The sequence below is a fragment of the Mastomys coucha genome, unplaced genomic scaffold (assembly GCF_008632895.1).
Source record: "Mastomys coucha isolate ucsf_1 unplaced genomic scaffold, UCSF_Mcou_1 pScaffold21, whole genome shotgun sequence".
Lineage (NCBI taxonomy): Eukaryota > Metazoa > Chordata > Mammalia > Rodentia > Muridae > Mastomys > Mastomys coucha.
Window position 1 is genome coordinate 175,121,410 of NW_022196904.1, and position 14,091 is coordinate 175,135,500.

The 14,091-nt window shown below is 45.2% G+C and overlaps 1 protein-coding gene across 2 annotated transcripts in view; it reads right to left on the bottom strand.

The window, feature by feature from the left end:
- Dnmbp (dynamin binding protein) overlaps positions 1–14,091 on the bottom strand; it is a 94,529-nt gene that overhangs the window by 63,513 nt on the left and 16,925 nt on the right. Inside the window, exons 1-2 of one of the 2 annotated variants that reach the window (XM_031390396.1) lie at positions 4,028–4,172; positions 2,515–2,637 (exon numbers count right to left, since the gene is read on the bottom strand). In XM_031390396.1, the coding sequence (XP_031246256.1) occupies positions 2,515–2,637; positions 4,028–4,172 (268 nt within the window). Of the gene's footprint in view, positions 1–2,514; positions 2,638–4,027; positions 4,183–14,091 lie in introns of those variants that run through there. The other variant, XM_031390395.1, reaches the window with a different exon arrangement.

Consider the following 14,091-nt stretch of genomic DNA (forward strand, 5'->3'; position numbering starts at 1 on the left):
TCTCCTGTAGACCCTCATCCCAGCATCCTCTCCTCTCTCCTGTGGGCCCTCATCCCAGCATCCTCTCCCTCTCTCCTGTGGACCCTCATCACAGCATCTTCCCCCTCTCTCTTATGGACCCTCATCCCAGCATCCTCCCCCTCTCTCTTGTGGACCCTCATCCCAGCATCCTCTCCTCTCTCTTGTGGACCCTCATCTCAGCATCCTACCCCTCTCTCCTGTGGACCCTCATCCCAGCATCCTCTCCTCTCTCCTGTAGACCCTCATCCCAGCATCCTCTCCCTCTCTCCTATGGACCCTCATCACAGCATCCTCTCTTCTTTCCTGTGGACTCTCATCCCAACATCCTCTTCGTCTGGACTCCATGTTAAGCTTTTTAGGCTTAACAGGTCAAGGAGTCAAGTTAAGATCTATAGATTCATGGGTTCAGCAGTTAAGATTATGTTCTACTCATATTATAAGACCAGATTATGTTCTGGAACCAGAATTTGGTTCCCAGCACCCACATGGCAGTACTCAACATTTGTAACTCCAGTTCCAGAGGATCCTATGCCCTCTCCTGGCTTCTGCAGGCACCAGGCACGCACATGGTGCACAGATATCCAGGCAGAACACCCGTACATGAAACTTTTTGTTTGCTTGTTAAGATTACAGATTCAGGGCTGGACAAAAAGCGCAGTGGTTAAAAGCACTTGCTTTTCATGCAGAGGTTCAGAGTCCTGTGGCTTCTGTCCAGTGGAGCTGATGTCCTCTTCTGACTGTCATAGGCACTGTGTGCATGTTAATTTTCACCAGTGTCCAGGATTAGGACGAGACAGTGTCCACTCCAGAGCTGGAGATATGACTTGGTGGCTGAGTGCTTGCCTCTTGGCCTAGTGTGTTCATGGCCCTGGGTTAACCCTCCAACACCAAGATAGAACGACAGGAAGGAAGACAGACAGACAGACAGACAGACAAAGTCATGCTATCACATTCTGTGCATGGCCTGGAGAGATGCCAACAGGCTTTTGTCCTTTTTCCATCCTACCTGAGGAAGCTTGCCCTGGACTCTAGATTGCTGCTAGGCTAACTATGAGTGAGGACAGAGCTCCTGCGGTAACCTCATGGTCCACACTGACTTCCCACCAGAGGGGGAGACTGAGCACAGGCTAGCTAACATGCACAAAACTCCCACAACATTGAGGAGGAACATAAGAAAAAAAAATCCAGTGTTCTTTTCCTCTTATTGACTAGGGGCTAGAGAAGTTTGCTAGGTCTCGGTTCCTCTCTCTCTGTTTCTGTCTCTCTGTCTCTCTGTCTCTGTCTCTGTCTTTTTCTCTCTCTTTCTCTGTGTGAGTGTGTGTGTGTGTGTGTGAGTGTGTGTGTGTGTGTGTGTGTGTGTGTGTGTGTGTGTGTGTGTAGCCTCTGCCTTCAATGTCATATGAAAAGAACAGTTAGAACACAAACAACCCAGCTCGTCAGCCCTTCAGTTTTGATATGATGACTGAGTCTGGACCACAACCTCAGTGTGCAGCACTACTGGTCTCTTAACCAAGTGGATGCATGGAGTGGGCACCTGTCCATCTCTGCGAGCCCATGCCTACTGGAGTATACTGTGAGAAATACTTGAGTCATCCTGGGGATGGGCTAGCACCACCCGTCTAAACTGCTTCTCATGAGAACCTTTACGTTGTCCAATGGAGGCACAGTAACAGGCACTCTTGCATTTCTCTCATTTGTCAAAATGACCGTTTCCCTGTTGTACATTAGTAAGTAGCAAGGCATTGGCAAAATCGTACGTGGGGAAGAGATTAGCACTGCCTGAGGTGTCTACAGCATGGAGGAGTAAAACGGCAACGCTGAACAAGAATACACTGATGAGGTGCTATCCTGAGGCCACACTTCTTACCTGTAAAAATAATAGTTTGTAATAGCTTTCAAACTATGCTGTTATGTATAATGTACAGTAACTAACACTCTTAGGGTTGAAGATCAGATAAGAATATCTTCGTAGGGACTGAAGAGATGGCTCAGCAGTTAAGAGCCTATTCTATTATTCAGAGGGCAGCAGTTCATACACCTCAGGCAGTTCCCAACCACTTGTAACTCTGGCACCAGAGGAGCCTATGTCTTCTTGCCACCTCCTCAGGTACCTGCAGCTCATGTGCATATATTCATATGCCACCCCCCATACACACACTTAAATAAAGATAGGTTGGTACAATGGCTCACACCTTTAATTCCAGCATTCAGGTGTCAGAAGCAGGTGGATCTCTGGCAGTTTGAGGCCAGGTCTACAGATGAAGTTCCAAGGCAGGGATATATAGTGAGGCTGTCTCAAAAAAATAAAATCTAAACCAATATAAGAATGTGTAACTATGAAAGTTATCATATGCTCGTTCCCCGTGTAAGGCCTCACCCTCACCCCACCATCTCAGTGTGGGGGACTTTGCAGAGATTAACTGCCAGGTGTGAGTGAACGTTTTAAAAGCTTCCCATTTGCAACATTCTGCAAACCTCCAATGCTCTGCTTACCTCGATGGAGGGAAAGACTGTTCAGCTCTCGAGACACGAACTCGCAGACGCAGACAAACAGCCTCTCTCCCTCTTTCAGACTGGGAATTGTCACGATCTCCACAAAACTGCTGGGGAACTGTCCTGAGAAACGGAAGAACACATGTCACACAGAGGTTCCTCCAATCTCGGCCCGGGTGCAAGGACCATTTCTTTTCTGAGTCCATTCACAAATCCTGAGTTGAACACTGACTTAATATTAATAATTAGAGAATTTACCATAGAAAAAGTGCAAATGTCCACAGAGGACAGAGAATACAATTCAAAAGCATTTACTGGGCCAGTGAGCTGGGTCAGTGGGTAAAGGTGCTTGCAACCAAGCCTGACATGAGATCCCCAGGTTCACCAAGGTATGAGAAGAGAAATGAGTCCTGCAAGTTGTTCTCTGCTCGTCACATGCTCCACATATGCACTGGCATGTGCACACGCATGCATACACAACACACTACATGCCTAAATTAGCATTTACCACCAGCACTCTAGCAAGTTCGCTACAAGGGAAAATGTTAGTTGTGTAGTCTTGGTCTTCAAAGATCTGAAATCCACTGAAACCAAGGATACAGAAAACCCATCTACAACAGCTGTACACACAGCTGTGGTGGTTCTCAGGCGGCTGATAATGGGTCAGGAAGAGGATAATTTTGTTATGAAGCAGAGCATTTCAGTATTTATAGGTGGTGTAGAAAGACAGCCTCGGTTTGAGCGGTCACCAGTGTCCCCTGGTGATGACAAATCTCTTCAGCTGCCTTCCTGCCTTCATTTTGTTCTTCCCATCATTCCTTTTAATTTTTTTTATTGCTTCATTTTATGTGCATGTGTCGTTTGCCTGTCTGTCTGTCTGTGCACCGTGTGCAGGCCAGAAGAGGGCATCTGATCCCTTGAAACTAGTTACAGATGGCTGTGAGTTGCCATGTTGGTGCTGGGGATTGAACTCAGGTCCTCTGGAAGGGCAGGCAGTGCTCTTAACCACCCAGCCATCTCTTCAGCCTCCCCACCCCACTCCATCATTCTTTTTCTAATTAATTAATTTATTTATTTATTTTATGTATATGAGTACACTGTCACTGTCTTCTGATACACCAGAAGAGGACATCCAATCCCATTATAGATGGTTGTGAGTCACCTTGTGGTTGCTGGGAATTGAACTCAGGACCTCTGGAAGAGCAGCTGGAGTTCTTAACTGCTGAGCCATCTCTCCAGCCCCCCACCCCACCACTCATAAAACAACAGCATTGAGATTTGATGGTGTTGGAAACACTGAAGTTTCTGGCCTCCTCAGCTCCTAGCCACCTGCGGTCCTACTGATGTTTCTTCATTTCCCCAAAGTTGGTAAGTGCTCCCAGCACCGTGAACCAGGACCGTATTCCAAGCTCCAGCCCAGAGCACACAACGTGCGGAAGTTAAGGACTAAGTTAGTTAGCATGGAAGTCAAGGACTAACTTAGCATGACTATTTTTGATCACAGCTCTCTCACCTGTAACATCTTCCTTCTTCCCTAGGAGCCAAAACTCATCCACCACGGCCAACACTTCAATGACGTCCCCCACGAACAGTGGCAGTTCCTCTGAGACGCTAGGGCAGAAGTCAAAGACGGCTCGGACCACGGATCCAGGCTCCATGCTTCCTGAGCTGGAATGGAAAGGCCGAGGCATGAGAGAGCAGAACTACCTAAGACACGCCGCAAAGGTGTTTCTTAAAACCTTACACTTAAAATAGAAAGGTAACATGGGTATAAAACCCAAGAATATAAAGCTGTTTCCGAAAAATAATAATTTCATCCAATTCACAGTGCAACTCTAGAATTGAGAATCAAACACCAATAACAACCAAAAACTAACAACACACCCAGTATAGCGACAGAAAAGGCCTGAGCTGAGAACTCCAGCTTTCAAAGCACCAGAGGAGGGAGGAAACGAAAATACCATTTTAACATGTTTAAAGTTCTAGGCAATGTAGTACTTTTAAAATACACTATTTACAAACCAAACCCTTTACATTATTACATACAGCATTTCATCCATTTCCCAAGATGACCCTAAAAGCAGGACCAAAAGGCTCTGCAAACTGAGATAATCTAATTTGCCCAAGGACACAGAGTCAGCAGCAGGCCAGGACTCACTAGGGCATCCCACGCAAAACAGCATAGCACAGTCTGACGCCAGCAGCAGAGCCAGGACTCACTCACCCACCAAGACTTAACACCCACAGAAAAACAGAAGTCCAAGAAAAGAAGTCCCAGAGGTGGTGTCTCCAGGGGACTTTCAGTACTGGCAGACTGAGTTTTGTTTCTGGTTTGAAGAAGCCTGTGGTCTAACCTGTACTGTCTCAGGTTTGCACTGCAATGGATGATGGGTCCATTGCCCTTGTATGGGGCTGGAGACCTCAGGATGTGTCTGCACAAGGGCCCTGGGTGTGTTCACCGGGGAGTGCTGAGCCATGACCAGACCCACATTCTCCAAATACCTTCCCAGGGGCTTCCCAGGGGGCAGTTCGAGCTCTCCAGGCTGGACAGGGCTAAAGTGTTTCTTTAATTTCCTCAAAGACTCATTTGGTGTTGCTGAATATGGAAAAATTTTTTCATCTCACGTATGATTAACCTCATCAAAAGCACCAAGTCAAGCCAGTGAGATGGCTCAGCTAATAAAGGTGACTGTCACCAAGCCTGGTAGCCTGAGTTTGATTCCTAGGACCTATGACAGGAGAGAGAAGGGGGTGGGAGCCTGGAGGGAGAGGGAGCAGTTAAGACCTTACTGCTCTTCTAGGGGACGTGAGCTTGATTCCCAACATCCATGTCAGGCGGTTCACGGCTGCTTGTAATTCTAGCTCCAGGCAATGCAAAGCCTCTTCTGACCTCTGGGGTACAATACACATGGCACACACACACACACACATACACACACACACACACATATACACACATACATATACACACACACGTGTATACACACATATACACACACATATATACACATATATACACACACACATATACACACACATATACACACACATATATACACACATATACACACATCCACACACATATACACACACATACACACACACATATATACACACACACACAAACACATACAATACACATGGTACACACATATACACACATACAATACACATGGCACACACACATATATACACACACATATACACACACATACACACACACACATATATACACACACACACAAACACATACAATACACATGGTACACACATATACACACATACAATACACATGGCACACACACACATACAAATATACACACATACACACACATATACACACATATACACATACATACACATACACACACATATACACATACATCCACACACACATACATCCACACACATCCACACACAAATACACACATCCACATCCACACACACATCCATACATATACACACACACACATATATATACATACACATACATAAACATGTACACACACAGACACACACATCCACACACAGACACATATACACTTATAAAAAAGAGAGCCAATTCCTACATGCTGTCTTCTGACTTGCTTACACACACACACACACACACACACACACACACACAAATAAATATATATATAAATATTTAAAAAGAACCAAATATCTAATGGAAAGAGAACAATAAAACAGCTATAACTATTGCTTGTGACTTTCACTGGTGTAAAAAAAAAAAGTAGGAGGCATCTAATAAGTGGCTCAGTATATTGGTGTTTTAATCATGCTACACAGTTAACTATTACATATTTGACTTGTACTGTTGGGCCAAAGTGTCTTATTCTTGTGTTACTGCTTTGTTTTGTTTCGTTTTTTCAATAGTGAGATGACGGGGACCACAGCACAATAGAGAAGTAGCCACAGCAGTTTCTGTCCCCTGCCCACCACAGGCTTCCCCCTTTTGTTTTCCTTCTATGGCGTTCTGGAGAGAACCCAGGGCCTCAAGCACGTTAGACTGGTGTTCCCCTACTGAACATGTATTAAAAGCATCTAATTAGCTGTGCCTGGTAGTGTACACCTTTAATCCCAGCACTCAAGGGGCAGAGAGGTGGGCAGATCTCAGAGGTCAGACCGGTCTACAGAATGAATCTGGGTAAGCTGGGGATACACAGTAAGAACTTGTTTCAAGAGAAAAAAAAAAAAAAAGAAGCAAAATCCAAACATAATACTTATATACATATACTTTGAGGAGACAGCACAGGGTGCATGTAAAATACTAGGTCCCTATAGTGACATAGCAAAATTCCAATCCAAGCTTTCATATTCATTAGCTTATTCTCCCTGGATACAGTCGACTCTCAGCAATTCCGTTTCCAGGACCTGAGAAACGAAGACATTAATAATTTCACAGCAATCACCACGAGGATGACTGCAATGATAAAGGTCAGTGACCAATACTTACACAGTGCTTCCTCATGCCACGCTGTACGGCATTCCACATCAGTGAGTCCTACAGCAACCGACCTGCCTGTGGGTTATTGGTTCCCATTTGGCAGATGAGAATACAGGTTCAAAGACATGATAACTCCAAGTCACATAGTAAGTTAGACACACATGGGAATCCAAAGCTGTCTGTCCCCAAAGCCTTACCCAGGAAGCTGTGTGGACGTGACGAGGACATGACGGGCACATAACTGTCTTCAGGACTGGCAGTTACAGCTTCTCAGTAAATATTAGCTTATTAAAAATCATTTCCATAGCTAACTACAAGTTCAAGTCTGGCCAACAAAGAAAAAACTGCCTTCGAGTATAAATAGTTCAGACCTTCCTATTTCAATGTGGTTAATCTAATTTTGACCAAGTTTTTAGATAAGCATGCAGGGCCAAGTGTGACAGCACATGCCTGTCAATCCCAGCACCCAAGAGCAAGACACACCTCATGCCTTCCTGACGTCATCCAAAGGTCCTGAGTGAACATGGTTTCCTCGGGCTGCTGGGAGCAGATTCAGTCCGTACAGCACGGCACTGCATTTAATCACAGCTGCAGGCCTGGACAGTCACAAAGCCTCAGGCGTCTCTTGGTGCTGGCCTGCCTCCAGGTCAGCTGATCTCATCCAGCAGCTTCATTTTAAAATTTTCACATATTTTTATCTTATACATATGGGTTTTTGACTGTATGTATGTCACATGTGTCTGGGCATCTACCAAAAGAGGATGTCAGCTCTCCTGGGACTGGAGTTACAGATGGTTGTGAGCTGCCATGTGGGTGCTGGGAATTAATCCTGGGTCCTCTGGAAGAGCAGTGCTCTTAACCTCTGAATTATCTTTTAAGCGACTCCACTCAGTCAGTTTTTCTACCCGACATTTTTATTTTTTTTTGAGACAGAGTCTTACTGTGTAACCCTAGGTGAAACTCACTATGTGGACCAGGCTAGCCTTGGACTCACGGAAATCCACTAGTGTCTGCCTCCCAAGTGTCCAGCCTAAGGGTGTGTGCCACTGTGCCCAATTCAATCCAAGTTCTAGTTTACAGTCTACAGCACCAACATTACTAAAAGTTCCCAGACAGATAAAACCTCTGGATGGCAGACTGGCATTGCTCTGCAGAGGTAAGGGCCACTCCCTGGCACTGGGGGAGGAAGTGGGGTTCCACAGTTTTCACGAACCCTGAGGCCCCTTTCTAAGGGCCACGGGCTGGCACTGGGGGAGAAGGTATGGTTCAACAGTTTTCACAAACCCTGAGGCTCCTTGCTTATTTTCTGTCTGCCTTCCAGGCATCTGAAGTTGCCAGATGTCAGAGTTCTGCAGAAGGGTAGAAACATAATATTTGGCAAATCTCTTAGCTGTCTATGTTATTAAAACAAGTCCTCAGGATTGGGCCAAGATGGACATAATTTTCCCATACATTTTCTCAGCGTTCTCACTGTCTGAATGTGTGGCTCATTCTCTGAGCTCCCGGGTAAGGAAGGGGCCTCGACCCACTGATTTCTTGCCCTTTAGCCTCCTGAGCTGAAAGAGTTAAGCATTCCTCTTGGCTCCTTTTCACAGTACAGGAAAGTGACTCACACGCAGAGGAGAATCTGGCTCAATAAAGTCTCTTACTGATTGACCTCCTACTCTGCAGGAATGAGTATATAATCCCAAGAGACACACACCCTAGAAGGGCCCAGAAGTCACAGCTCCGTGATTCACGTGTGCAGCTAGGAGGAGGGGCTTGATGTCTCTCACTTTACTCAGGTGACAGACATTCCTGAGTTGCTCCGCACTGTACACAATCTAAGAAGCACCTATTGTCACCCATGCTGGGTGTGAGCACGTTTAGATGTGAGTACATTTCAGAACTTAATCATTAGTGGCTTCTGTAAGTTGCTCCAACTCCAGATGGAAGTTTGTAGAAGAAAGTACAGGACAGATGAGCTGAGGTAAAGGTGGGGGATTACTGTCCAATACAGCATGCTGTCAGGGACATCAAGACGCAGAACCCCACCCTTCCCTGCTAGCGAATGCTTACTTCTTCCTCTAGAGAGTCGAAACACAAATATCCTCAGAAGGATGATTCTCCAAACCCTTTTGGAAGGTAAACTCCAAAGGAGTTTGTGAAGGAAGCGGCTTTTGCCCATTTGTCTGCAGGTGGGCAGCAATGCATGCACAGGAAGGTTTGAGTAACTAACGGAAGCTGGCTGGAATATCTGAAACCACTTATACCTCAGCCCGTAGTTCTGGTCACCTAATGGTAAACCAGCCTTCTCTGGCGTAAATAGTTTCAGCCTCCAGTTTGTCTAGTTCTAACAGGGGCAGGGGTTGGGGTTGAGGAAGTAAGGGAGTAGAAGGGGGTAGGGACAGAGTGAGCCCTCCAGGTCAAGCATGGGTACCCAGAGCTTCTTGTTCTGATTAGCCCATAGGACACTAAGAAAGCTACTACCTGAGGGCCCACCAGGCCACATGAGCCAGGAGCCTGCACCGTCCACCACACTGTGGTCAGCGAGGCTCAAATCCCAGTACAAGCCACTTAACAATTCACCCAGGCTCAGCAGCTAACGAACAGCTCACCAGAGTTCCAGCCTGAGGGCGCCTAGGCTCATGTTCTTTTTACTAAAAACACTGTTTTTCTTAAATCACATATGTCTTTCCTTTAAAACCAGCTAAACCATCACTTTCCCTTTTCGGTTTCTTCAATATTTTGTCAGGAACTGAGGTAGAAAGAATTGTACACTCACTAACAAGGTTACAACACAACATCTGACCAAGGGACTTTATCATCTACTCTCTGGCCTTATGCATTTGTTATTTCTATTATTACCAAAAAACAAAACAAAAAATCAAAGACATACCCACCAAACTTGGGCATATGTGTCTTAACCAGAATTCTTTGCTGTTGTTTTATCTTTAATTTTTTAAAAATTATTATCATTATTATTTAGATACACCAAGATCTTACTTTGTAGTCTAGGCTGGTCTTGAACTCATGACAATCCTTTTGCCTCAGGCTCCCCAGGACTGGGGTTATAGGAATATGCCACGGCACCCACATCGACATCTGTTTACTGTTTGTTTTCCTAAATTAAGGACCTTTTTCATCTCAGTCAAAACTACAATTCTTTTCTGCCCACTAAAGTATCAGTGATTAATCTTTTCCTAAATTTCAATTTTTATATTTAGTTGCTTAGAATTTAAATGCTTCTTCTTTTCTATGATTTATTAACATAGTCAACAAAGATTTATCTAGCCAGGCAAGATAGGAACTTGGTTCCAGCAGGCAGACCAGTCATTGGATAGCCTTTTAACACAATTCTTGAAACAGTTCTCCTCTGGCCATGGAGGGGCTGAGTAGCATTTAGATTCCAATCTGCTACAGTAAACAATCCACGGTCCATCGCAGAGCAGCTTCGTGCTGAGAAGAACCTGCGCACTAGCCCCAGAAGGAAAGAGTCTTATCCACCGAGCGTTGACGCCTAACCTGTGGCTCTCGACCCCGACGGGTTGAATATCAGACATCCTGCATATCAGGTACTGACATCATAATTTGTAACAGTAGTAAATTACAGTTATGAAGTAGCCATGAAATAATTTTATGGTTGGGGGGGTTACCACAAAAATGAGGAACTGTATTAAAGGTTGCAACATTTAAAAGGGTGTTTTCTGATCTAAGGGGAGAGCACGTCTTAAGTCTGCAGTAACTGTGTGTGTGTATGTTTACATGTGCATGTGTGTGCTATGCGTGTAAGTGCATATGCACATGTATGTGTGTGTGCATGTGCCAGAGACAAGAGGTTAAAGTCAAGTGTTCTATTTTTTAGGTTTTTTAAAACATATTATTAATTTATTGCATATATGTGTGTGGACACATGTGTAGGTGGATGCCAGAGAGAACATATGCATGTGAGAGGACAACTTGTAGGAACTGCTTCTCTCCCTTCATCACATGGGTTCCGGGCATGCAACTGAGGTCATCAGGCCTGATGATATGCACTCTTACCCACCCAGCCACCTTGTGGACCCTCTTCGCTTTAGCTTTTGAGACAAGGTTTCTCTCTGAACTTGGAGCTCACTGACTAGGCCAGATTAGCTGGCCAGCAAACCGACCCCAGCCCAACCCCAAATGCTGGGGTTACAGATGCACACCAGCACCCTGGTTTTCTATGTGGCTGAAGGGCTTGTAGGACAAGCACTTTACAACTGAGCCATGCTCCCTCCGGGTATTCTAATATTTATTATGCACCAATGCCTCTGAATTCAAATTTGCTCTAATGGCATTCATTCCAAGGACATTTAAAATGTGTAGTGTAGGAGGAACGCCACGGCTGCCTCTGCATAAATGGGGGTGGAGGGGACACCCTGCAGCTGCAAAGGAGGACCTAACTGAAGACTGTTCTCCTCTGGCCTCTGAGAGACAAAGATTGCTGGTGCCGACAATGCCAGCCAATCAGAACTACTGCTTGGAAGAGATGCTTGCTTGAGACCAATGGGATGCGGGTGGAAGGCATGAAAGGAGCCTGCTGCAGTGTTCTCACCTGCTCCAGGGATCTGTGCCATGGATTCTGAGCCACCTCATCTCCAACCCCAAGGGCAAGTGGGGGTGGCCGGTGACCGGTCCAGGGCACAGGCAGTATTGTAGGAGATGGGCTAGTTCTGGAACCCAAAAGGCTCAGTTTAGTGGCCCCCGGCTGTCCCTTCCCAAACATGTTCTAAGAATACTAATCTTGGTGATCCAAACTACTGTGAACTGCAGTCATTATGAACTCAAGGAAGGCTGTGAAGCATATTCCCCTCTTGGAGGGGCACAAACATCCTGGGACAATAAAGACTACGAGTTGGGAAGGGAACGTCTTCAGTTATATGTCTTTAACTTGCCTGGGGACTGGAGACATAGCTCAGTGGCTGAGAGCAATTGCTGTTCTTGCAGTGCTCCAATGTCAGAATCCCAGCACCCCTGTCAGGTAGTTCACAGCCACATGTAATTCCAGATCCAGAGGAATTACAGGTCTTCTGGCCTCTCAGACATCTAGGAGCATGTGTGCACATACATACATACATACATACATACATACATACATACATTCAAATACATATTCACAAATAAATTTGGGCCAGGTGTGATGGCACATGCATTTATTTCTAGCACTCAGTGAGACTCCTGTGTTCACATGCCATTGCTTTTATGAACAACAGGCCATGTTTCCACACGTTTAAACACTTGCCATCTCTGTTTCCATCAAATGATGCCCATCTCTCCTGTGCAAGGCTCCTCTGTCTTCTACGTTCCCACTCCCGCAGACCTTGTTTGTATATCATTTTGAAGATTTGTGCGACATTAGATTGGACATGTAAACATTTTTTTTTCAAATGCACACAGACCATGACTTCATTTAAAACTCATCAAACAATACTGCAGAAAACCATGGCTGTGTCGGGTTCTAACCACTGCATCTTAGATTTGGTTGGCAAAGACCACGTTTAGCAAATGAATGTTTTAGTCTTTCATGTACAAGCCAGATACACACTAAACTGTAAGAGAAAAGGGTTCCTATTGTTTGAAAATACCAGCGTAAGAATAAAAATTAAAAAGCAAGCAAGCAAGCATAGATCTTCAATAAAAGGTTTGGCTCTCCTGCAGTATTCCTTTTTACTTCATAGGCAAGTTATTGGTATATTACAGAGTGTAACTGTTGCAGCACTAAAAGCCAACGATTTCAGAGGAGGACAAAAGAGGAATGTATGTAGGGCACTTTTTAAAGGCACAATGAGCATAAGAGGCTCTCAGGTGGACAAGATAGGAATTGCTCAAGGCCAGCCTGTGTCACTCTGGATAAAAACAATGGACTAAATACATCACTCCTGTGTGACTCTGATAACCAGGGAACATAAAACATTCGAAAGTCTCTATTTCATGTATGTGTGTGTTGTCCCTGCTTATCTGTCTATGCACCACATGTGCACCACAGACCAGAAGATTCACAAGTCTCTATTTCATGTATGTGTGTGTTGTCCCTGTTAGTCTGTCTATGCACCATGTATGTGTGTGTTGTCCCTGCTTGTCTGTCTATGCACCGCATGTTCACCACAGCCCAGAAGAAAGTGGATCCTCTGGGACCAGAGTTACAGATGGTTAGGAGCTGCCACGTGGGCACTGGGCAGCCAACCCAGATCCTCAGGAAGAGCAGCCAGTGCTCTTAACCTCTGAGCCATCCCTCCAGCCCTGGATATGTGAAAGTTAAAGCTATAAACGTAAAATAATGAAAATATTCAGAAATAAGATTTTTCAACATGCCATGCAGCACATACTATTATTTGACCCTTTTAAAGAGAAAAGATCAGTAACATAACACGGATATGCCTTGACGATGCAGTGCAACATGAGACAAGCAGACATGAGGACAAACACTGCTGGATCCCACTCAGATGAAGTACTTGGAGCAGCCAGAGCCACAGAGACAGAGAAAAGGCCAGGGAGCTAGCATTCAGTGGGTACGGTCATTCAGTTGGGGAATGTGAGAAAGTTCTGGAGGCAGGTGGTGGTAAATTAGTGGTACGAAACTGTACACTTAAAATGTTCAAAATGGTAAAGTGGATATTATATTCGTTTATCACAATAGAAAAATCAACGTGTTATTTCAACATGTTATAAAATGTGATGGAATGCAAAAGAAGGCCTGGGAGACTGATTATGTTTGATAAGCAGCATATCCACAAGTCTGGACACACTGGTAAAAATCTGAGATCAGGCGCTGTAACCTTTCACCCAGATAGACACTGATATCAACAAGCCTAATGAGTAATTTCCAACAAGGCCTTTGGGGTAAAGGTCTGAACTGGGTACACACTGTGGACACAGCACATCAGCCCTTCCAATTCTGTCCTCCTGCCTGCTCTGCCCCAAGGCGACCCCAAGCACCAAATCCAGGTGCTTGCCTCTGAATTCCTGCTAGTTTTGACCAATGAGAAGGGCAAGGCAGAGGCTGGAAAAGCTGGGTACAACCAATAGGGTAGCAGGGATCCAAAGACAGGCAGGAGAAGCTGGGTTTCCCTCCTTGCAGGACTGACTTGGTGAGGCAGCCTCATCAAAGGCTACAGCCAGGAGACCTT